Genomic DNA, 26,174 nt, shown 5'->3' with positions numbered 1-26,174 from the left:
TCACGCCGTCGCCGCGCTAAGGCTAAGCGCGTGCGCCAGGTGCTCGGCCTACATAGGCTACCTGGCACGTTCCCGCGCGTGTCCGTGCGAGCTCTGCTACGACGCACAAGCCCCTGGCCAAATCTGCGAAGCATGGAAGTCCAAGTATGTGGCAAAGATATTTCCCCAGAAGAGTTAACCACCGAGATGGGCTGGTGTACGGCCCGTTCCCGTCGGTGTACCGCCCGTCGCCCAGACGAGCAGCGGTGCCGAAAACTATCCCAAGAACAACAACCTAGGACGCAAGACTCTCGCTCTCGCTATAGACCCAGGCAGCAAGTTAAAACTCAGGTTCTCAAGGCCGGGCGCATGCTCCCACTACCAGCAAATGAGATCAAGATCATCGTCAGACCCAAAGGAGCACTCAATATTTCCAAGGTCGGCAGCCCTACAGTGACTGCAGCTATTCTTCAAGCAGCGCAACTTAGCTCAGAAGACAGTCAACACGACACAATATGCTCGAACAACCAGCAAAACATCATGGTGATCAGCACGCCCAGCCCGCAAAATGCAGACCGGTACGCAAGAATCAAGTCCATCCAAGTCAACGGGGTAACCCACGAGGTCAGCGCGTACGAAGCCGCCCCAGATAATACCACCAAAGGGGTCATCAGAGGCATCCCTCTCACCGATGACGCCAGACAAGTCGATGCTAACATCATAAATGATCGCAATCCTCTAGCCCTGGCCGCAAAGCGAATCGGTTCCACCACGACCATCGTCATTGCCTTCGACGGACCTGACGTACCATACATGGTTCGGTATGGCGCAACACTAATCCCATGCTCCCTGTACCGCAAGCAGATCGATATCTGTTACCACTGCGGCCGTCTCGGGCACCGCATGGACGTTTGCCCGTTCCCTAATAACAAGATCTGCCGGGGCTGCGGAGCTCGCAACCCAGATCAAGAGCATCAGTGTACACCCAAGTGCATGTTGTGTGGTGGACCCCACCTCACAGCGGACAAATCTTGTACTGCCAGATACAAAACGCCGTATGTTATACGAAGACGCCTCGGAGAACGCCGAGTAGCACAGAATTCAGCCCTTCAATCAGAAGATTTCCCGTCCATGGAGACCAAGCACCGGTCCCGGTCCCGCTCCCTCTCCAGACCGAGGTCGGATCGAGGTCGGTCCAGATCAAGATCCACGTCGACTCCAGGAGCCAGACATACCTCAGAAAAGGTGAGCTTCGCAGAGGCCCTGACGGGCGTCTCGCGAGAGGGTCACGTAAAATCCCCCCCGCTGCCTAAACCGAACACAGACAACACCGACGTCGAACATCTTAAGAAAGAAAACGCAGTTATGCGTGATTTAATCCAAAAGCTTACCCAGGAGGTTCACAGCCTCAAACAACCCAAAACCCAACCTACACCTAACACCCCAGAACCCGCTAACAACAGCCAAACTGAAGTACTCTCAAGACCAGCCCCCAAAAAGCGTGCCCTCCAAGAAGGAGCTCAGGGCCAAGTACGCTCCGAGGTCAAGGATATGCTCGTAACACTCCAAAGCACGGTGGAAGCTTTACAGAATTCTCTAATCGCCCTTATGCACAGAGTCACCGCCATGGAAGCTAATATTCAAACCCTTTTCACACAAACCGCTTCCACCGCTCAAACCGTAGCCATGGACACCACAGGAGCCGTCGCCGCCACCCTGCCACCTGTGGCATCCCCCATCCTTCATCATGGCCCACACTAAAACTGACACAACATTGTGGCAGTGGAACTGCCGAGGCTACCTCCATAAACAGCCCGTTCTCCGTCAACACCTCCGTACTACTTCATGTCAACCCGACGTAATCTTGCTCCAGGAAACGCACAATACTCCGGTCAGCCTTCCAGGATATCACTCTTTCACTGCGAACAACGCTCCACACGGAGTCTCCACACTCGTTCGAAAAAGAATTACGGCAATCGAACACAATCTCAACGATCGGCGCACCGAACACCTCTTCATTGAGCTCATCCCGCACAGAAAACGAAAGGAAGGAATATTTATCCTCAACATCTACAATACTCCATCTCAACGCCATAGCCGATTTCTAACCCTCTTCAAAAAGGCCCTTAATATCGCAGGCAGCAGCCCCCTTATCATCGGAGGTGACTTCAATCTCCCGCACACAGGATGGGGTTACAGACACAGCTCTGCTGCAGGTCGTAACTTATGGCAAGACTCCCATGATCTCGGGCTTACTCATTACTGACCCAGCCTTCCCCACTCGCCTCGGCACTTATACTGAACGAGACACGACGCCAGACCTCACGTTCACCAAAAACGCAGACAACGCCCATTGGCGCAACACCCAACACGACCTCGGGAGTGATCACTGCATCATCGAAATCACTCTCCCACACCTAACAGCCGTTATGGGAAGAACGAAGGACTTTACTTGGACGGACTGGGATGCGTTCCGTAAACGCCGTGTAACAGCAACGACGGACAGTCCCATAACCGACATAGAATCATGGTCATGCGATCTACTGTCTGATACTAAATCGGCCACCCGCATTATCACAACAGACGCCCCGACTGAGCGCATGGACAGTAGACTCGCTCACCTTATCGAGGCCAAATCATCCATCCTCTCTAGATGGAAGGGACAACGGCTCAATAGAAGACTCAGACGGAAGGTCGCACTTCTCAACAAGGAAATTGAAGCACACTGCCGAGTTCTAAGTCGACAGCAATGGACAGAGCTATGTCACTCTCTAGACGGGCAACTCCACCAACCCCGCTCGTGGAAAATCCTCAGACATTTGATTGACAGCACCACCACCCGCTCATATCAACAAGATCGCCTCGCCAAGCTTTTATTCACAGAGAGCAAGACGCATGGCCAGGACCACGTTAAGAATAGCTTATGTCAAAAGTACATCCCATCTGGGCCCACTCAACCTCACGGCCCATACACAGGGACCTCCAACCCTGCCCTTGATGAAGATTTCAGCTTGGCAGAGATTCATGCTGCCCTACATAAGCTGAACAGCCGTTCGGCGCCAGGCCCAGATGGTGTTACGAATAAAACACTAAGAAATCTAGATGACCCATCGGTGCAACAACTCACCGAATACATGAACACCTGCTGGCGCCAGGGATCCATTCCCCCGACATGGAAAACAGCCAAAGTAATTCTCATCCCCAAACCCGGTAAGCCATCTAGCCTCGCAAATCTCCGGCCCATATCACTAACTTCATGTGTAGGCAAGGTCATGGAGCACGCACATCTAACCCGTGTAAACACTCACCTCGAAGACACATGTGCTTATCCCCACTCGATAATTGGCTTTCGACAGCATCTTTCCACCCAAGACGCTATGCTCCAACTTCAGCATCAGATCCTAGATGGCAAATCCCGTCACACGAAGGCGATCTTGGGCCTCGACCTCGAGCGCGCCTTCGATAATATAAGGCACTCCACCATCCTTCAGCGCATCTCCTTGCTCAACCTTGGAGAACGCACTTACAACTACGTAAGTGACTTTCTATCCAATCGGAAGGCCTTCCTGTCGGTCGGAGACATTCGATCGGAGGAACTCTCCCTCGGCAGCACGGGCACACCACAAGGCTCTGTCATTTCCCCAATACTGTTTAATCTGGTTATGATTGGATTAGCCCAAGAACTACAAAAACTCGACGGCATTGAACACACCATATACGCCGATGACATTACAATCTGGGCTGCAAAGGGCAGTGACGGCCAAATCGAAACTGCCCTACAAGACGCCATTGACGTCGTAGAAAATTATCTTGAAGGCACGGGACTCCGCTGTTCCCCTGAAAAGTCGGAGCTTCTCCTATACCGCCCCACACTCCGTGGACGCCCCCCGCGGGGCTCCACAACTAAACGTCAATACGAGGAAATAGAGCTCAACCTGAGCGATGGCAGACCTATACCCGTGGTCCCTTGCATCCGCGTTCTTGGTATGACCATAGAAGCCAACGGAGCTAACTCTACGGCTATCTCAAAGATCCTTCGACAGACCGCCAATACATCCAGACTGCTGAAACGAGTGACCAACCGGCGAGGGGGTATGAAGGAAGACAGCCTCATCCGCCTTGTCCAATCTTTTATCGTCTGTCAGATTACTTATGTTGCGCCCTTTCTCAACTGGTACAAAGCTGAGAAGTCTAAACTGGACATCATCATTAGAGGAGCCTATAAGCAGGCCTTAGGACTACCCAACCACACCAGCACGGAACTTCTACTACAATTAGGTATCCACAACACGCTAGACGAGTTAATCGAGGCCCAACGTCGATCTCAACTAGAGAGGCTTACTCTCACGGAAACGGGCCGCAGCATTCTAAACAAGCTTAATATAACCTACCACCGTCAACATGGAGATAAACACCCAATACCACGCGACATTCAGCAATGGATACACGCCGACCCTATTCCGAGAAACATGCACCCAGACTACAACAAAGAACGCAGGAAGGCACGAGCTACTTCCCTCATCAAAGCTTACGCCAACACCGCGGGCGTCACCTTCGTCGACGCAGCTGAGTACCAAGATGGACGGCGCTTTGCGGCGGTTACCACAGCAGGCGGCTTGCTCCGACATGCTGCCAGCATCATTACCAAAAATGCCGAGACGGCCGAGGAAGTGGCCATCGCCCTGGCCACTCTTGACCCAGCCTGTCACACAATTGTGAGCGATTCTCGCGCAGCAGTCAACAACTACATCAAAGGTCGCATTTCTCATCAATCACTCCGCATCTTACGACAAGCCCCGCATTCGTCTGAAAATCAGATCACGCTCGTCTGGATCCCAGCACACGCCGGCGTTGTCCACCCGCACCTCACCAACCTCAACGAGGTTACACACTCCGTAGCACGAGGACTAGTCAACCGTGCCGGAGACGGTGCAGGTGCACCCACAGGACGCGACCGCCTTACAAGATACAACGACCTTGTAAAGTCATTTTACCTCGCAAGAAGAACCTTCCCCACCCCTCACTGCAAGTTAAACAGGGCACAGGCAACCACCCTTCGCCTGTTACAGACGAATACATACCCCTCCCTCACACGCTATCACACTATATACCCCGACATCTACCCGAGCCAGACGTGCAAGGTCTGTAAAACTGAATCGGCAACACTCCCCCACATGCTGTGGGAGTGCAAACACCAATACCAAGACCTTAATCCCGTGACCCTCTCGTCGAGATGGTACGCCGCCCTGCGCAGCTCCCACCTCGACGACCAACTCTGGGCGACCCAGCAGGCCTACGAAGCGGCGAAGAGGCAAGACCTCGACGTCCCATCGTGGGAGGCCTAGGCCCAGCCGACAAAACTGCTGGTGCTTATTAAAGTTCACTCTCTCTCTCTCTCTCTCTCGTTTTCGCCATGCACCATCGTAGAGCATCGAGAGTAGCCCAAGAAACACCCCATCTGTTAAGTTCTAAAAATCTCAGCAAGACATCTTGATCGTCAAAAATAATGCTAAGGGGATGTTCTACATCTGGCCTCACTGCAATTGGCCCATTTAGTTGCGTGTGAAATGTAGGTATTCTTTTGAACTAATTTAAGTGAAATGTGTTTCATTTAGGAAAGAAAGCTGTATTTGACCAACATAATATTCAATTTTGAGCCTCACATTATCTACAAAAGTTGTCGGAAATTGCTAAATTTCAATGAATTCGAAGCACAAAGTTTACAAATCTGTCACTCTGCTGGAACAGCCGCTACTGCAACTCTGCAAACCGCATTTTTATAGTATTTAAGTGCGTAAATTTTCTATACAAGTTTACAACTTCCGTGAAATTGTAACGTTTACGAGCTCTGTTCATAGCTGTGTAAGTACATCAATTTTATTCGATTTAGATGTCCAAATAGCTCCGTTTTATAAAATTGATATCGAATTTCTATATTGCCGTGTTACAGAATTGCAAACTGCATGCCTACACTTTTTTTTTACTATTTGCAGTCATCATCATCATCAGCCTATTTTATGTCCACTGCAAGACGAAGGCCTCTCCCTGCGATCTCCAATTACTGCATTTGGGCGAGTTGGTCGTGGTTCATAATGGCGGTGCTTGCGTAAGTGCATGGAAGCTTAAGCATCTAACCATTGACGACCCTTTTGTGGTAAAGAACTCAGCCGCTGTTATGAACATTCTTAAACAAAGTAACACAATACTCAAGGCGTTGTCTATTGAGATTAAATATTTATATTACTCTCTGCCGCATGACCAGTTACTCTTGTGTGTAGAAGAATGCATGGAAACATTCGCGTCTTCCGCGTTCCAAACATGCATAGGTATTCACAATAGCAGCTTGCTGGAATTGCTCAGTTATTATTTAAAGGCCACATTTGTGTCATGTAATGGCAATAACTACATACAAGAAAGTGTATGCATCGGATTTTGCTTGGCGCCTATAATAGCGCTCTTTACTCGTCTCTGTCCTTCCTTTCCTACTCTCGTGCGCTACGCAAACACCACCGTTATGCTCCAATTATTATTTGCAGTATATTTAAATAAAAAATTTGCTTGCTGTAATACTCGTTCGATGTTAACTGTCTTCTCTTAAATGCAGGAAACCTAATCGAATTTGATGCAGCAAATTCCAAACGAAACAATATTTCCATTTCCGTGCATTTACATAGGAGAGCTCCAGAGAAAAATTACAATGTTCATGTCTAGCGGAGGTGCCGCCATAGTGGTGGTACCAGTACCATGGCAGAAATCTTATGCATACTACCGCGTGCTTAAAATGCTTATATCTTTTATATATAGTTGCAATGTCTCAGAACTGCAGATGTATACAATACATAAAGCTTAACAGAAACAGCAATACATTTCACAGCTAACTCTTAAGCCCCGATTTCTCGAAACTGCTGCTACTCCTCCAAACAGATCTGTATGCCCCACATTTAATGGATGTGGGTCATACAGGGGGACTATAGTGTGGCTCTAACGACTGGATCGGCGCGGCGACGGCGAGCCCTTTCACGAGCGAGTTGTCGCCGCCGCTCGTCGAAGGCTGCCTGTCCATATGCACATGTGCCGGCCCCGCATGAAAACACGTATGTTCCCATATGTAATATCCCACAAAGACTCCAAAAAGTTGTACTTTGGGTGCTCGTTGACTTGAAGTCTGCAATTACAATGTGCCGCCTGCAGGTCATTAGAAATTCATTCTGTAAATTGTATTAACAATTCTCCGACAATTATCATGCAGACTCACGTATCCTTACTGCACGAACCTTGTTCAACAAAACTTATCATTTTGATTCGAATCTCATATATTAAATAACATTAGTCTGTCGCTGCAGAACCTAAAGGTAGTGGTCTAAATATCATCCCTTCCAAATATACTCGGCTGCCTTAATGCCACGCCTCCTCTCCAACTAAACACATGTCCTTGAGCTACAGCTTTATACGGGAAGGTCATTTGTGCAACTTAATTGGCCGGTTAACCAACTGTTTTACCTTTAGCACATTCATTCATGATTTTCCTTTCTTTTTTTTTCAAGAAACGTTGGCGTCTCCAAGAAATCCACTCGAAGAAACGGAGTGGCTTCTTTTTCCAAGGTTGCTCGAAATAAAATGCGCGCGCACGCTCTCACGCGCGTTCATACATGCATGCAATCATGCTGTATGTTTCTTTTTCGCACAAAAGAAAAGCATGATAGGAAGTTTTAGCGCCGAGTGAGTTTCTTACTTGCACCCCTTGGCGCTGAAAACAAACAAAAGCAGGCGATAGTCAGTCAGCGAGCGTCAACCACTGGCGGGCTGCAAAGCTCATAGCACCCACGCCACGCTGCTAGCGTACGCAGGAAAATGAACGTTAGGCTGGACAAAGACGACGCTATAAGCAAAAAGTTGTAGTTTCGCTCCAAAAGCGAAGCATCGATTGCGATAGAAAATAATGGACCGGTACACGTAGGAAGGTCAGTAGTTTTATCAGCCGCATGAACTGCAGAAAACGTTCGCTTATCAACTAAGTGAACAAGCACGCTGTCACGCGCGCACAAGCAAAGACGAACACATCTCACTCGGTCGCTCGCTGTGAGAACGCTGGCGTGGTGATGTGCGACAGCAGCGGTGAGCGAACACAGCGAGCACGAATCCATTAGCTGTCTTGTGTCGGCTAGTCTTCGAACCCACAAGAGACTACCTCCAAGATAGGGCGCGCGCGGCCGGAGACCTTCACTGTGAACCATTTGTCCAGATTTTCTAACGAGTACTCAGTAAGGAAACACCCTGCTTAAAGTGAACTGATCGTATAGCCCTCCAATGCCAAATGTTTCGCACGAACTGAACAGAACATTCCTATTTGCTTGAAAGAAGCATACGAACTGGGATACATAGCGCAAGAAAGACACAGGGACAAGCAGGTACACGGGACGGGCGCTAACTTTCAACAATCGATTTATTGCAGCTAGTGAGCATATATATATACTCACTGAGCCGCCACTGCAATAGACACACAGGAGGGAAGGAGGAAAAACAGTCATGTGACTACTATACCCAAAAATTCAAGCTCTAAATTTCTTTGATAAAAGTATAGGCGGCGTGCTAACGCAATCGTTGAATATGATTGTGGACAACGGGGGATGCGACTGTCATTTTAGCGGGCATAAAGTAAATGTACCGTATTTACTCGATTCTAAGCACCCCCTTTTTTCATGATTGCGATGCCCAAAGTGAGGGGGGGGTGCTTAGATTCGAAAAATCTGGAATGACCCTCCCTCCCCCTTTTCGCTGCGACATCATGACGAGACGGGTGCGAGAAACAACATTTTATTTTGCAAACATCCAAAAGAAAAATCGATGCAGACACTGAGCCCACCGCTTGTGTCGGATGCTTAGTCACTATCACTGCCACTCACGAGTCAGCGCGGCTCTGCAGGCCGGCTGTGCGGCAAGATCGCGCCGCGGACGCCGTTCCACCTCGGGACTCTGACGGCTCCGGCTCGATGACAGAGCGAGCACGCGCGCTTGGCGGTCTTGGCTACGCGCTCTTCCTAACAAATAGGGGGTGCTTAGATTCGCATGCAAACTTTTTTTCCAAATCCTTTCGCGAAAGTAGAGGGGGTGCTTAGAATCGCGAAAATACGGTATATTTAGTGGTTCGCGCTTGGCTTCAAGTAAACAAATTTAGCCTTAATATTACCGAGACCAGTTACCTTGTTTTGGGGCCAATAAATACAATCGCACAATAGTCAATAAATGTCCTTTCTTGCCAAACATTTCTGGGTATTTGGTATCATGAGAATTTATCCTGGAATGCACATGTCCCTAAGGTTTCGGCTGACTTGAGCAAAAGCGTGTACAAAATTGTCAATCTAATAGCGGTACACTTGTAAGTGACCTTGCATTATACTCTCGTATTCCCGTTTCGGGTGGCGCAGGCATGCCTGCTCGAACAGTTAGCAAAAAACCTCTGCGTGCTACACCATCTCAAGGGACAACCGTTATTCACCAACTTCTGACAGCCAACCAGGTGTTCACCTTTCGTTTACTACAGAACATGCACAAAAATCAATTAAATGTTACAAATCCATATCATCTCACCACAATATACCCATTACAGACACATGGAATATTGGTTGCATAGATTCTGCAATTCTAAACACTAGTATCAAGAGTAATAGTCACCTTTCGAAGTAAATATTTAATAACAATATTGAAAAGAGAATAATCTACAACGACTGAGTAGCGCTGTAAATATAACATGTATAACCACAGACGAAATATAAGCTACCTTATTTTGACTGCTGTAAATGTCAAAACTGTTCCTTTCTTTTTGTACATCACTAAATTCATACTTGTGTTCACTGTGCTGGTGTACTAATTTTACTATTACTGCGGTATTTTGCTCGTGTTAATGTTGCCCCTTCCTATATAGTTAACTAACCAGTATTATGTGCAACGTAATAGGAATAACTCCTCCCGTAACGTGTACTGCCAGGTTCCATATACTCTATTGTAAATCCCTGTCAGCTGTATGGCAGAGGATGGCAGAGGATGGCAATAAACATCATCATCGTCATCATCGTGGTCAATGCTTCATCGCACCTTCAACGACTGAAAACGTTCAAATTTTCAAAAGAATAAAATGCCGAAATATTTAAAGCTACAGAGCAGATGCTTACTCCGAGGTGTGCTCTCTGAAAGAAGGTAAGAAAAAACAGGATATTAGTGAAAACAATACCTGCGCCATACTTAAGAATAAAAAAAAAACTGCCGAGCGTACGCGTCACTACGCAAACACTCGGCCGCATGCCCACCGCGTCAGAAACGTCGTGCGTTGGCAATCTTGCAAATAAATCTCCCTTTTGCATGACAAAATAAATAATTGTGAAACACAAGCATTAGGAATAAACAAGGCATCTCGTCGTAATTTCTTTCAGCCTGACTTAATTCCATAAGATCTATCATTTCATTCCTGCCCTCCGTGACGCGCTCATCATTCTCGTACACATATCGGCTAGGATAACTTTGCTATTGCGTCATGTTACAAATAACGTTACAAATGCGATTTACACCTACGTACAGAGGGAGGTACCAGAGTCAAAACTAGAGAGGGTTAGAAGATAGCAATAACTAGGTAGCTTAAATACATGCAGCCTCTGTACATGGCTATAAACAAAGCAGAGGATTGTATAGCATTGTTGAGGTCACTAGCTAACGCGCACAGAGGAGGACATGTTGACTAAACAAAATTTACCGTCACGCTTATATATATATATATATATATATATATATATATATATATATATATATATATATATATATATATATATATATATATATATATATGTGTGTGTGTGTGTGTGTGTGTGTGTTTGTGTGTGTTTGTGTGTGTGTGTGCAAGAGAGCAAGAAGTGCGCTGAAAACATTTTTTTTCTTATGTAACGGATGTTTTATTTGACAAGCACCTCAGACGAGGTGCCCAATAATAATTGGGCACCTCGGCTGACACCCTTTTTTCTCGTTTATATATTTATATATAAACGAGAAAAAAGGGTGTCAGCCGAGGTGCCCAATTATTATTTGTCATATCATAAGAAGCCAACAAACACTGACACCAACGACAACATAGGGGAAATTACCCTATGTTGTCCTTGGTGTCAGTGTTTGTTGGCTTCTTATGATATGACTACATTTATATATATAACGTGATATATAACGTGATATATATATCACGTTATTAGCCCATATTGCATAAGTTATTGAAATTATGTTACCACTCCAACTCCATAACGACTCTGACCCGGAGGCGCAGCCCTGCCTTCTTTTAAAAGTCTGAAATCTCATGAATATCGTCCACGCTGAGAAATAAAAGTTTTCCGTTTTCCCGTATTTGGGCGGGAACTGCCGAGGTTGTGATAATTGGATTCAAGCAAATATCCCCCTGGTTGAATACTTGTCAAATAAAACATCCGTTACATAAGAAAAAAATGTTTTCAGCGCACTTCTTGCTCTCTTGCACTGCTGAAATAGCATCTGCGAAGGCGGCCAGTTTTGAAACTTGTTTGGAGGAGCGCTAAATTGAAGGACATGGAAAAACAAGACGAGGGGGCATACCATACTAGTTTTTGTTTGAAGAAACGTATATACTGAAAACACTTCTTTTCGCAGCACACGTTCCTCCACGTAACGAACGGTCAGTCAATGCCCATGCGTTGTTTTTCTCCTTCTCCCGTCGTTTAGCGCTCCTCCAAATAAGTTTCAAAATATACGAAGCTCAATTTCCGACCCTCCTGCGGACAGTGTACCTGATGAGGTCACTCCAGTCCGTGATGTATAAGACGGGTGCGTAGCTGCAAGTATAAAAACATCATTAGAAAAGCAAAACCCAAACAACGCTTGGCGCCGTAATGCGGAGCACAGAACAAGCGATGGCAACAGCACACACTCGAGGCTCCATGTGTCTACCCTTGCAGATATCAGCTGCTATTTTTTAATGTACGATATTACTTATACGCAAGAGACAAAAGTGGCATTTAAAGGGGCCCTGAACAACTTTTTATCGAAGTGGAGAAATGCATTTGAAGTTAAAATAGGCTATTTCTGAAATACTTTGCCGCAAAAGCACTTCAGCGCGTTCAGCAGAAGCGGAGTTATTGGCAATCAAACACGACCTCTGCTCTGCTCCCGTTCGTTCTTCAATGCATTGCACTGCGAAAGCTACGGCGCGGTGGGGCGCGCCCCCAACGCTCCGCCTTCTGAATGTCACCATGGCGCGCAGTTCAAATTTCCTTTTGGAGTCGCCACGACTCCAAACGCGGTTGTCCTCAGCGAGCCGCAGTGCGATTGGCCAGATAAATCCCTTTAAACTTCGTAAAGCAGTGCCACGCTTTGAAGAATGCCGCCTCCTCCTCGCGCACTCTGGTCGAGGCCGACGCCGCGTCGCTATTGGCCTAATAGCATCACGTGGGCCCTCGCGCCGTGCATCAGCGCCATTTCTGCTCGAGAAGCGTCTACGGAGTGGCGAGCAGCGCATGTTGGCTCCGTTGCTACGCTCGAGCAGTGTAGGCGGCGCCACGGTCGAGGAGGGACCGTGAAAGAGAGGAGATACGAGGAAGAGCGAAGGCGGAGGAGGAGAGTGTCACTGCTTTACGAAGTTCAAGGGGTTTTATGGGCAGCGGACTCGTGGCAGCACCCCGCGGCGGCCGCTGTATCTACGCCCTGCAGCACGACTAGTGTTCCTCTATATGCGGGAGCTACCGGGCAGCTTGACGCCAGGCCAATAGCAGCCATCTAAGGGAATGACGAAATAATGCGTCTAGATGTGAGTGAGGTCTGGGTTTTTTGTTGAAAAGAGCGTTTGAGTGAGAAGTGACTTCCCGATCCGCTTGCGAGCTCTACGCACCGCGTTCGACATCAAAACTTGGCTGAGATGTTCACAGCAGCGCATGCTACCCGTGGAATATGTTATTTCACCGAGCCAGAGGGATGGTGAAATGGGGTGCAAGGCTAATGTGGTGCGCTCAAGAGGGTGCAGGGGAGGGGAGAGGAGGGGGAATCAAAATTATTCGCAGAAACGTTCTTAAGCTAGAACGGTTCGTTAAAGCCAGCCAATCCCGATGCTGGACATATCGTTACCAAAACCCAGTGGCGAACAGCGCTCACAAACGAAGAGGTCACACGCTCCTTACACTCTTCATTTTTTTTTTTCATAAGGCGACTGAATAAAGTGATATATTGCAGGCAGAGCACGTCATCCATGGAGCGTCCCCTCTGGAAATGACTCAGAACACGTATACCAAATTGAGTTGTATCGGCAAACAAACGATTGCGCTAAGGCCGACTCCAATCGCGAAAAGGTGACCCCGGAAGGGACCTAGAAAGGCGGGTGGCGACACCTAACCGCCCTGACTTTAGCACCACGTCAGCTGGGGTCTAGGGAATTTTTGTCAGCAAAGGCGTTGCCTACCAAAGCAATCGAGGGCTCAACCTTGCCTGCGCTAAAATGGCCCACCAAAATATCTGCAAATACTTGGAAAGTTGCGACGTCACAACGACGCACAAGGGCTTAAATTTCATCACTAGATCCTGCGATGTTTTATTTTTTTTCCAGACAAATGAAAATAGCCTTGTGAAAGGATTCCACTGTGAACTAAATAAATTTGTCTCTAATGTCCCTTCAATGAACACTGCCGAGCTCCTTATCAAAGGGGAGAGTAGAGACGTTTCGGAAGACCAGCGCAGCAGGCGGCTCACGTGTTACAACTTTCACCGCCTTTTTTGCGCTCCTCCTTGTCTAGATAAAAGGAGACTGTATCGAGTTCCAGTGAAAAAAAAACACTCTTTATACATATCTGCCTCAATGTTTTAGTCAGTCGTCGTTTACTAGAAAAGAAAATGATAGCCAGACTTCCGTTTCTCGAACTTCGCGCCGAATTAAGCCCACCGCCGCTGCGTCAGTGTGGCGTCACGCATTTCGAAGGACGGTTTCTCGTAACAGTTCCGTTTTGTACTCGTCGAATGCACTCCAATGAAAAATTATCCATGCAGATGCCGTCAAAACACAAGAGAGGGCGGCCTCGCTGCTCGTATTTCGTTTTCGCTCACGTGTAACAGGCCTCGTCGAAACCGCGGTAGCCCCGTTGCTATGGCGCTGCGCTAATGAGCACGAGGTAGAGGCTTTGACGTCGGCCGAAGTGGCCGCTTTCCGATGGAGGCAAAACGCAAAAACGCTCGCACACAGCTCGGGCGGCCAAAATGAATCCGGAACCCGTCGCTAGGCGGCGTCCCTCATGACCCACAGCGCAGCTACGGGATGTTAAACGTCGCAGTTTAATTCAGTTGGCCAAACCATGAAAGCGGCTGCTCTCTCTGTACTATTCAAGAAAGGCAGTTTCCCAATAACAACTCTTCCTGTTTGTTTACTTAGCACCCCTTCGAGTTTGTTATCCTGCGTTTTCGTTTCAAGCAAACCAACTCCCTCCAGTACGCGTCGAGCGCCTCCAGCGACAAGTTGTCGGCGCCCCCGTCACCGAACTTCTTCGCCTGCACGGCCGGGTGCTGCTCGTGCGTCACTGCGCCCTACAGGCGTCGGTGGCCGCTCGGTACACGTCGCCTTGCGCAGTGCACTCACCTGACGAAATGTCTCTCACTGGAACAAGAAGGGGAAAGGAGGAAAAGTAAAGGTGTCGCGCATTAAACACGGGGAAAATCTCGCACGCAGATGCGCAAACCGCGATTCAGTGTCCTCTCAAACCAACAACTACAGTGACAGGCACCGGCGATGAAGAACGATCACAGCCGAGAAACACCGCCACCGGAAGCAGTCGGCAGAATTACTGCTCTGCCAACTTTTTTCACGAGGAGTCGTGGGAGCTCTAGTACAAGTTTAGTTTATTTACATCGCAATGATGTGTGCAGACCAGAGCTAAAATTGAACACATGTCACTTGAAAGCGGCCGAGCCACCTTGGTTCTTGGTTTACAACACCAGAAATTTACATTCAATTGCAACACAATACACAGCAAACATAGAACACAAGCAAGTATTGCAAGTACAAAACATTTCGGGGCCTAGTAGATTAGTATACGGATAGAAAATGCTCTCAAATACCGTGCATACTACATTCAAGACAGATATTCCTCGGCATCGCTTGCTCAGTTTCATGCGCATCTATGGTGGGACACACCACCATCGAACCACCACCACTCGGCTCTTCGCCGACAAGTACGGATGTGGAACGACCTGTTCCGGACACAATCGCTTCCTCGACCAGCCAGGGCATACTTTCCATGTCATCTGGACATATCGCGCTAACACAATGTAATATCGCCTTAACCTGTCAAGCGCAGTGCAACGTTTATGTTTGTTTTTTTTTGCTAGTTCGTCTTTATATACTGACACCCAACCTGTGCATTGTATTGTCTTCTATCGCATATAGTTTCGATGTTTCGTTTTTTTTGTTATTATTCCATGCGACACCAGCAAACCATGTTTCGATTATTATTTTCTAACTTATTTCACAAAAGCATTACACGCCTATTAACCTGTAATTTGTTATGCAAGTCTGCCTTTTAATTATACAGTTTTATTGTTCAACGTGTACATTTCGCTCTTCTTTCTCAATAGCTGTGTTACAATTAAAGGGGTTTTATATTTTTGTGTATGTGTCGGCCCTACATTTCTGTACATGCATATGTATATAAATTCCCATTTCCGAGCCTGTAAGCATAATTAGTCCAAGTAGTTACAAATTATAGTGCTTTACCCCCCCCCCCTCCCTTCAGCGGAAGCATCAGAGCTGCGTTTATTCAAAAAAGTAAAATCAGAGTTCATTTCGAGCTGTACCCCCTTGAAAAATAAGAACTCACCCCCAGTGGCGCCGCGCGTGGTCTGAAGAGCAGCTGAAAACAAGAAACGGGAAAGAAAGCACGCGCTGTAAATTGCCAGAAAAGCCACGCGAGGACACCAAGAAGATTTCGGAGCAAGCGGGCGGCAGCTCTAGCAGTGATGACAGTACAGGGGGTTCCAACAAGTACAGATGGGAACCGTAGCCGCCTATACTGTCATGATGCACCAACTAGGCCCTCAACGCACACTACTAAGCCCTAGTAGTAGTAGCAGCAGCAGTAGTAGTAGTCCTAGTAGTAGCACGAGTTGTAGTAATATAATAGTAGTAGCAATATAGTAGTATAATAGTAGCAGCAGTGTAGTAGTATAGTAGTAGTAGCAGTACAGTAGCACAATAGTAGTAGAAGCAGAAGCAGTAGTAGTTGTAGCAGGGAGTAGCAGAAATGACCGCTGTAGCTAGCAGTAGCAGTAGTAGTAGTAGTAGTACGAGTAGTAGCAGTATAATAGCAGTAGCAGCAGATTAATAGTACTGTATAAAGCCTCTACAGCGAAATGACATGTATAACGAAGGATAGATTGTCCCCACGGAATCTCTATCCTTTCGCATTGTATTGCAAACGGCTCTACAGCGAAGACCACTACAACGAATGAGCCCGTGCAATGAAGGAATTAAGGGCCACACATTGAAATCTTCCTTACCTCAGTAAGGAAGCCTTCATTGCGGTAAGGCTACCTTATGTCACTCTGAAAGCTTCCTTACTGAGGGGCCCTCGGTGAAGGCTTCCTTGGTGCTTCCTCAGCATAAGGTAGCTCCAAAGCTACCTTCATGCGCCCTTACGCCGCACCTGGCCCTGAACGAGCGCTTCGCCTCACTGCTTAACCACGTGACGTTTTCTTGCGCATGCGCGCTGTCGCCCACCTGCGCAGAAGCGCGAGCACGGTACGTCTTGCCAGGCATGTTCGTTTCAGTCACGCGTGCGGCATGAAAGCGTTGCTAGGCTTTGCTAGGCGTTCCTGGAGCACATCAAGTTTTGCACTGTAATGCGCTACTTTTTTTTACTTTTGTAAACAAAACTAGAAGAAAGTGTCCACGCTTCTCTATATTAGTTCTTCAATTTAAAGATTGTGCCACGATACAACATTTTTTTTTTATAGAATAATGGTGTTCGCATAAAGATTTTAAGAGATAATCTCGAACCCAGGCATGCGGCAACCGCTCCTTACGTGAGGACGGGTGAAGGGAGCTTTCAGAGTACGCGTGCTTCCTCCATCGGTCCTTCGCTGTAAGGAGGCCTCACGTAAGGTTAGGAAGCGCTCCAAGGAAAGGAACGTTTCATTGTCTGGGCCTTAAGCATCACCTGCGGCCTAATTATTGCTTTACGTCGAATGCCGCGTAGTGCCAGTGCCCTCCGCAGAGTTGAGCTCTGCGCTAGCGGCACCGACACTCAACCCATCAGTGCTGCTGCACTGCTCCAGCAATCGCTCAACTCGAGCTGAGCTGCTGATTGCAACACATCAGCGGGTTCGACGGCTGATGAGTACGTCACAGTTGATGACGAAGAGATTATGTAATCGTAATTGACGACCGACGACGTCTCCAAAGCCATCTCAATTGCAAAGAACGCGAACGTCAACGAAGCCAACAGTGAGGATTCTTCAAACGAACCGAGAACCTCGATGTAAAGGGACCCGACAGAGGAAATCAACGATCTGCAGCTTGATGCATAGCTCCTGCGTATCAACGTGGAGTTGAAAATCTCGCTTCAATAACACAGTCGGTCCGACAAAGTGTGCACAATAAGATTAGCTATTTACTAAGTCTCTTTTGAATTAATGTTAAATGTTTTCTTATGTTGGACGTGCTTGGTCAGCTCTATTGTCGGCGGTGCGGTGCACGGCCTCTACAGTGAAGTAGCCTGTCTAACAAAGGATCTTTATCTATGGGCCACCTCGCTATAGAAGCTTTTTACTGTATAATAGTAGTAGCAGTATAGGGAGCACAATAGCAGGAGAAACAGTAGCAGTATCAGTAGCATTAATAATAATAATAATAATAATAATAATAATAATAATAATAATAATAATAATAATAATAATAATAATAATAATAATAATAATAATAATAATAATTTATTTACACACATCTAAAAGCAAAACGAAGAAACGGGCCTGTCTAAGTCCACGAGCACTTGTGCAGCTAGGTCCGGCAGAGTCAGTACAGCGATGTTGTTACATATTACATAATAGGCGCAAAAAGGTAGACATTTACATAATAACACATTTTTTTCAACTTTCAGAAGAATGGTTTGTAGTATTACCCGTTAGGAGAGATTGACATAGTAAACAAAGACAAACACAACTTCAGTAATGAATCAGAACTACATTTCAACATTTACAGCAAACGATACACTAGCTAGTAATAGTAACAGCAGTAGTACACAGTAGTCGTCGTAGTAGTAGTAGTAATAGTAATAGTAGTAATAATAGTTGTAGCAGCAGCAGCAGCAATTAGTTGCAGTAAAACTATCACAGGTTATTGATATTGCTTATCGTAATCACCATATACTGCCACAAAAAGTTATGATGATTATTTTTAACAGCTAGTTTGTTTCAATCTCGGCTTTCTGCGTTTCTCATTTACCTTTCAAAGGAATTCGATTGCATTGTTCGTTGAATATTGTTTCAGAAGCTAGAATCGATTGGAATAACCGACCCCGCTTTAACTTTACTCCGCGGTTACTTACAAAATCGAAATCAATCAGTATACATATGTGGCACTTATTCATTACCTAAAGCAACCAACGCTGGTGCGCCGCAAGGCTCTGTTTTTGGTCCTCTCTTATTCATAATCTATATCAATGACGTTCAATTATGCCTAAGCTCATCTAAATGTATACTCTATGCTGATGACACTACCATAAGTGCAGGTATAGACTTTCTCTTATCTAAAATTAACAAAGACGCCGCCAATGTATTGAACAGGTGCCAGAGTAATGGACTAAATGAACACTAAGAAGTCTAATTTTATTTTATTTTCTTCCCACAACAGGTACATTTCTGCCACTCGATCTATTCTCATTGCTAATGACATATTTGGTTTTCACAATACTACCTTCCTGGGGGTAAAATTGGATAGGCATCTGAAATTTACTACGCACATCAACTCACTAAAGAAGAAATCAGATGCGGCATTAGAATTCTACTAAATTCTTCTAAATTCTTCTAAATTCTACTAAATTCTAAATTACTAAATACTAACATACTTTGATGTTAAAACCCTGCTACCGCTTTATTACGCATTTATTCACGGTCATTTTAATTATCATATCTCTACATGGGGCAACACTTGTGCTCCTAGCATTTGTCCCCATTGCAGCACATTCAAAGTCAGACTACACGTACCACTACATTTAACAAACCCACAGCTAATGCTTCGTTGTTACTTCGTGATCACATCATACTACCACTGGATAACTTAAACAAATACGCCTTCGGCATTTTATTTTACAAATTCGTCAATGGAAAGCTCCCAATAGAGCTTATTAACCCAGATCACTTGCCCCATGTCACTTCTACGAGATTCGCTTCACAGAATAACTTCTTGTTGCCTAAACCAAGAACTAATAATGGAAAATTCACCGCTAATCTTGCCTCAACTATGGAATACCCTACCCACTAAACTTAAGAGAATATTCTGCCCTTAGTTCATGTAACTTCGAGTTGCGCGCGTTCTTGCAATGTGTAGAAAGTTTAGTTTTTATGTATTTTATTTATCTTTCTTTTCTTTCATACCTATGTTTCATTATTTATTATGTATTTATGCTCTTACTTCAATCATGTATGCGCCACCCGTTTGCTGTAATAACATATCTTATTTTCCTGTTAGAAGTATTAACAGGAGGTCTTGCCCTTACAGTCTTTGACTATATGAGACCTCCTTCTGTATATATTTCATGCCTAAATGTACTTATATTATATATGCAATAAATTTCAATTTCATTTATTGTCATTTGGCTTGGGCTACCATCACTCAAGAAAATCTGCAGAACGTGTCTTGCAAAAAAACTTCCTACGCGTAATTGAACCTGTGCCCAGTTATTTTCATACACTTTATTTTTTTTTTTAATATAGGGTGATGCCACTCGCAACAATGTAAACTTACCGACTGTGTAGATCTTATAAATTTATAAGAGTCTAAAACTTAAGTTTTAGACTTATATTTATATAATAATATTTTAAGTATAATATATTAAGTAATAATAATAAGTATAATATATTTATATAAAATATTTATATAATAATGTACACCTTGTGCTTTTTTGTTTGTTTGCGTCTCTGTAGAAGATTGCATTTGTCTGTGTAGGAATATATGCTTATATTTTATGCATTCCTGTAAGATCATGTAAGCTCGCATTTCTTGTACACAACTTTCTTTTGTTATTTATGTAATGTTGTGTATAATTTGTCGAAAGTTATAGGCTAATTATGTTTGTCATTGCTGTGATCGCCAATGCGGGGGCCTGCGGCTTTGTCAAGCTGTGAAATGACAGTGTTTTCTGTACGCCCCCTTCGTATCACTACACTGGATTGGTGCGAAAATAAACACCATTGTCATTGTTAATTAGTAGTCACATAGTAGTAGCTGCAGCAGTTGGCTGTATTTTCCTATATGCCAGATTTGTAATCTGGCCTATAGAACATTACAAACAACTCAGCAACCACGCCCATTACATAACACTAACTAAACTTCAGTTTGACTGGACATGACTTTGGATATGACTTTAAAGTTAACACGTGGATATGAATTTAAAGGTTACCGGCTACAATTCGCAAATTGAAATATGCTAAGTAATCGGCTTAAAATTTAATTAGCAAAATTAGCTATTTATTCAAATATTCATTCATTTACTGCGTAAATTATGTGCGGCTCTGATATATCTATAGCTCAGAAAGCGGAATTTTACTACATATCACGGGTGATTTTTAAAAATTCTCTTAAAAGTAAAATCAAACCCCGTATATCAAGTAACATCTCAAACAGACTCAGATTCCACATAACCTTTATATTTCAGTTAGTTTTAACTGAAAATATTCATTGTTCAATTTTATATTGGAAGGTCGCTTTTCTTTTTCGAATATTTGCATTCGATTCCAAAATTTTTTTTTACCACATCCTCTACCACAGGTTGTTAGGGTTGGCGTTTGGCACCACGTGTTGAAAGGAATTTCAACCGACCATCTCTCACCCTGCATTCTCGATATGAGGCGTGATTTCACCTGCTATTGTTGGCGCCCCGCACCTCGTGCACAAAGGACTTTCTCTCACCCGACCTTCACCCACCAGGCCTCGTCGAAATGAAGCGTGACTTCCTAATTCGCCATGACCGTTTCGAGTGTCTACCTGTCTGCCGGAAGCCCCGCAGTGTACAGGCCTCTTTTTTGTGTGTGCGTGCGTGCGTGTGTGTGTGTGTGTGTGTGTGTGTGTGTATGTGTGTGTGCGTGCGTGCGTGCGTGCGTGTGTGTGTGTGTGTGTGTGTTTGTGTGTGTGTGCGTGTGTGTGTGTGTGTGTGTGTGTGTGTGTTTGTGCGTGTGCGTGTGCGTGTGCGTGCGCGCGCGCGAGTTTAGAGAGGCCCTTTCCTCGAATTGGACCTAGAGAGAACTTCCGCAACGCGCAGAAGAGACGGACAGGCGTCTACAATTCCAGGAGGCGTGACTACTTCCTCCTTTCAGCAGGCTCGGTATAATCAGAGGAGGAGGGGCCCCCATTCTGTGCCGGTGACGTGACGTCGACGGAAGCAAGATCCCGCCCACGATTGTAGAGAGGATATTTAAGGGGCTCCGCAATGTACTTTTGATGACTTCATGCTCTTCTCATTTTCTTTCATCTACATTTGAATAAACCGTGCAAGTTTCGCACCAAAAATCGTCTCGCCCTTGCTCGGTCGCCATGGTCTACCGGATGCCTGCAGCCCGCCGACAACGCCACGCTACCCAATTAAGTAACGTCGGTCGAGCTTCGATAGGCAGGCGCCGCTACTACTCGGCAGTAGTACGATACGCTACCCTAGAGTACGCAACAAGGTGCAACACGTATATTTTTTTCGCCCTAACTAGCTTATCGCTCTCTTATCAATGTTTCAGTCAATCTTTCAGCATATATTTACTCCTGAAAAACCAAAATACGACTGCGGCCGTACGGTTGTCACCGCACCACCGGAGTCATTATCGCCTCCGATTAATCACTAGCATGTGCGTCATGAAAAACTCATTCGAGCTTGTCTTGCTTCTCATCGTACATATTTCCGCCTTTGAATATTCCTAAAATTTATGATCATATCCTTACCATTTACGACACGCTCATTCCTCTCCCCCTTCATACGGGTCAGCTAGGATTAATTATTGTAATAAAGTCGGGGTTATGTCTCAACAAAACATATAGTCAATATTTTCATCCCCAGAACATCCCTTGACTGGAACCGACTTTCTCATATCTGAAGTCGCCATCTCCGATCATCAAGTTTAATTCCTCAATGCTAACATTGCATAAAGTAGTGGGAGCATACAGTTCCGGCTCAGCGAGTTTCGGTTTCGCATCCGGCGTCTGGCAACCAGGAGTGACTCCGGTATGCGCTGGAGGGCGCGGGTACGCAGATCCCACACACTGTGGAAATCTATGTAAGCGAAGCTTTCCGTGCTGTTTGCTTTGATTAACGATAATTAGCGGTGACGTTGACGGTGAATACTTAGTTTCTTCAACGTTTAGTGCTACACGGGAGTGGCGAGTTGATGTTAAACGTTACCTTGCGTGCACCACTGCTGTTTGTCTGCGTAATGCACAGAACACACAGGGCAGACGTGTTTGCTTGAGGCGTTGTTGTGCGCCACACTTCGTAATCTCCGAGAGGATTGAGTATATTCATTGCCTCAATGGTACATCACATCATGGCTGAAGAGTTAAATTTTAAATGAATTATGGGGCTATACCTGCCAAAACCACAATCGCATTATGAGACACGCCGTAGTGGAAGACTCCGTATTAATTTTGACACCGGGGTGTTCGTTAAATCTAAGTGCACGAGCGTTTTTTTTTTCTAGTTATTCTTTATTTCGCCCCCGTCGATATGCGGCTGCTGCAGTTTGGGATCGAACCCACGACCTTGATCAATGCCACAGCCGCAAAGCTACCGCGGCGGGCACATAACTGTTGATTTGATACGTGACCGCTCTCGTAGTGTCGCCTAGATCCTACGGAGCTCTTTAATGCGGCTCTGATTATTCACGCCTTGCATAAGTTGTCCGATTGATGCAGTTGTATTGTGTTTATTTTTCAGAAATAGCGGAAACGTACCACACCGGACTTTGAACTGAAATGTATCCCCTTTGCCCGCAAGCGCTGTCGTGTCTACAGTAGCGGCGTCTCTGTCTTCTCACGTCCTCTTTTCCCTGTACACCTCCCCTCCCTCTTGGATGGGAATTGCGAGCGAAGAGTGGCAAGGCTGTTAATCACTCGCTTGCCTTGAGGCCTGACTGGCTTCAGTTTCATAGTTGCAGCATGGTGTGCTATGAAGCAGATAATTAGGAACCTAATCAGTACAGTCTAAATAGAACCTAGTTTTAACGACACATTTACTGACGCCCACCATGAATATTTCGTCACGGAGAAGACACGTTCACTTCGCACTTTCTAATATGAACAGTTCGGATCTTCATATTTGCAGCAGGTGCCACAAGGAGCAGAAGTACTCTTGTTGCACCAGCGTATCCGTAACACAGCAAAACTTACACGACTGCTCGTACTCTCCGCCTCCTTGCGGCACTGCAACAGAAAACGTACTTGTAGTAAGATAACTGCACATCAAATCGCGTCATATGAAATCACGTTCATTGAAAACATCAGGGGTGTCGAGGGGCGCAGACAAGAAGCCTATACACGGGCTTGAATAATTATATATACACAATGACTGCCATACTATTTACTCAATCTATGTAAAAACCAAGCGGCGTATAAAGGGTGTTTCCCTTAAGAGGAAGCTTTAGCTCGGGCCCAACTCCGACGCGGCCTATTCAAATACATGTAAAACGCAAAAAACGTTTTTCTGAGATAACCCCTGGACCGATTTTAACGAAATTTGTTGCATTTGCGATAGAAAGTTTAGTTCTTGAGACTTTTGGAAGCGAAATTTCGATTTAGGGCCTGAATTTTGTTGGAAGGATTTTCAAAATTCGGAAGTTTGAATAAAATAGAAGCAGAATTTTAAGAATTGATAGCTCTGCATCAAAAACAGATATCGCGGTTCTGTGAACGGCATCCATTAGATCACTGAAAGCGGACAAATTCGATATGTCATTTTACATCTTACGTGAATTTGTAACGTTGTTTACAAGGGTTCTGCAAAAGCTGTATTTCCATGTTAATACATTTTTTGAGATTCATGTGTAATATATCAATTTTGTCCGCTTTGGACGTACTATTAGATGCATTTCACAGAATTGTATTATCGTTTTTCGTTTAGGAGTTACGGAGTTGTGAACTTGATAATGTTGTCTTTCGAAAATTTTGGATTTTCGCCAGTGTTTAATAAAAGATTGACGACCTAACTCGTAAATTCGAAACCAACAGTCACTAGATTTTAAGTTTTTCTTTTAACTACAACAAACCTCGTCAAAATTAGTGCAGTGGTTGCCGAGAAAAACGAATTCTCTTTTCACATGCATTTAGACAGGACCACCCGAGCTAAAGCTTCCTCTTAACCTCAGCCAAACTTCCACGCAGCAGGACAGAACCAAGGTATTGTTGTGTGCGGTCGCTTGGAGATACTCGTATTATTTTTTGCATTCCGCGTAATAATTAGTCTTACTTTATTAATCAACTTCTAAAATGTTGTAATTAGACGAAAAGTGTTAACGAGAAAATTGCAGAGCAACACGATAATATTCCGATACAGCTTTCTGTTTCTCAAAACGTGCTACATAGAAGTGTTTTTCCAAGCGTGAAAGTAGACCGCGAATACATGCAAAGTGCCCCAAGCTGCCAGTCGCGCGGCAATTTTGCATGTATTCGGGGGCTTCTTTCACGCTCAGAAAAACACTTTTGTGTGGCACGTATTGAGAAACAGAAAGCTGTATCGGAAGTTTTACAGTGAAGCTGTATATATAGCTACCCTCCGGCGATGGTCGATGTCTGTCCGCGCTTACGCGTCGCGCCGACACGAAAAAAAATTTTCGTCTACAGTTGCTCGCGAATGCTCTGTAGCTCTCAATCAGTGGCGTAGCCAGAAATTTCGTCCGGGGGGGGGGAGGGGGGGGGGGGGGCTCACATTGCAGCTCGGTCTCACCTTAAGAGGAAGCTTTAGCTCGGGTGCTCGTATTTAAATACACGTAGAAGGAGAATTCGTTTTTCTCGGCAACCAATGCACCAAATTTGACAATGTTTGTTGCATTTAAAAGAAAAACTTAAATTCTAGGGACTGTTGGTTTGGAATTTTTCATTTAGGTTGTCCATTTTTTATTGAAAATTCACCAAAATCGTAAATTTTCAGAAATCTAAACTATCAAGTTTAAAGCTATGTAACTCAGCAATGAAAAATGATATCACAATTCTGCGAATTGCACCTAATAGTACATCTTCAGCGAACAAAATTTCTATGTTACACGTGAATCTCCAGAAAAATAGCCTTATGGAAATACGGCTTTCGCTGAATCCTTGTACACTACGTAACCAATTAACCTGAGATACGGATTGACAAACCAAATTTGTCCGCTTTGACTGTTATAATAGATGCCGTTTACTGAACAGCGACATGTGTGCTTGATTCAGAGCTATTAGTTTGTAATCGTCGTGCTTCTATTTTTTTTTTTTTAGCTTTCGAGTGTTTCGAAATATTTAAACAATGTTCAGGTTCTAAATCGAAATTCCGCTTCCAACAGACACTAGCATTTAACTTTCTCTATCAAATGCAACGAATTTCATTAAACGCGATCCGGGGGTTATCACAGAAAAGCGTTTCTGCGTTTTACATGTATTTGAATAGGCCGCGTCGGAGTTTGGCGCGAGCTAAAGCTTCCTCTCAAACAATTTGTCTGGGGATCAAATACATGAATACTAACTCCATTGTCATTGCTAAAGATGCTGCAAACCAATTCTTGAACGCTACGCACTGTCAAAACAAGTAAAATATGTATTTTTTCATAAAAGAATATACTTGTATGGGCCAAAAACTGTGCCCAAAATAACCGATATCAATGCTTCCATGTTTTTCTCTATTTAATAAGTAAATAAATGTCACACGAACGTTAGAACTACATCAGTTCCAAACCAGCAAGGCAGTGCATGCCGCTGATACGAAAAATGTAAAGAC

The 26,174-nt window shown here is 45.1% G+C and overlaps 1 protein-coding gene across 16 annotated transcripts in view; it reads right to left on the bottom strand.

Moving 5' to 3' along the window:
* The window catches only part of LOC139049177 (uncharacterized), a 110,252-nt gene that overhangs the window by 62,975 nt on the left and 21,103 nt on the right, over nt 1–26,174 (bottom strand). For 13 of the 16 annotated variants that reach the window (XM_070524493.1, XM_070524490.1, XM_070524477.1 and 10 more), the window contains 6 exons: nt 23,600–23,632; nt 15,837–15,869; nt 14,600–14,617; nt 11,775–11,819; nt 10,149–10,163; nt 7,712–7,726 (listed from right to left, as the gene is read on the bottom strand). In XM_070524493.1, coding sequence (XP_070380594.1) covers nt 7,712–7,726; nt 10,149–10,163; nt 11,775–11,819; nt 14,600–14,617; nt 15,837–15,869; nt 23,600–23,632 — 159 coding nt within the window. The remainder of the gene's footprint in view (nt 1–7,711; nt 7,727–10,148; nt 10,164–11,774; nt 11,820–14,599; nt 14,618–15,836; nt 15,870–23,599; nt 23,633–26,174) is intronic. The other 3 variants (XM_070524484.1, XM_070524489.1, XM_070524486.1) reach the window with 1 other exon arrangement.

The sequence above is a fragment of the Dermacentor albipictus genome, chromosome 8, assembly GCF_038994185.2.
Source record: "Dermacentor albipictus isolate Rhodes 1998 colony chromosome 8, USDA_Dalb.pri_finalv2, whole genome shotgun sequence".
NCBI lineage: Eukaryota > Metazoa > Arthropoda > Arachnida > Ixodida > Ixodidae > Dermacentor > Dermacentor albipictus.
The sequence above is the reverse complement of the archived record's forward strand: the minus strand, read 5'-3'. Positions and strand labels throughout refer to the sequence as shown.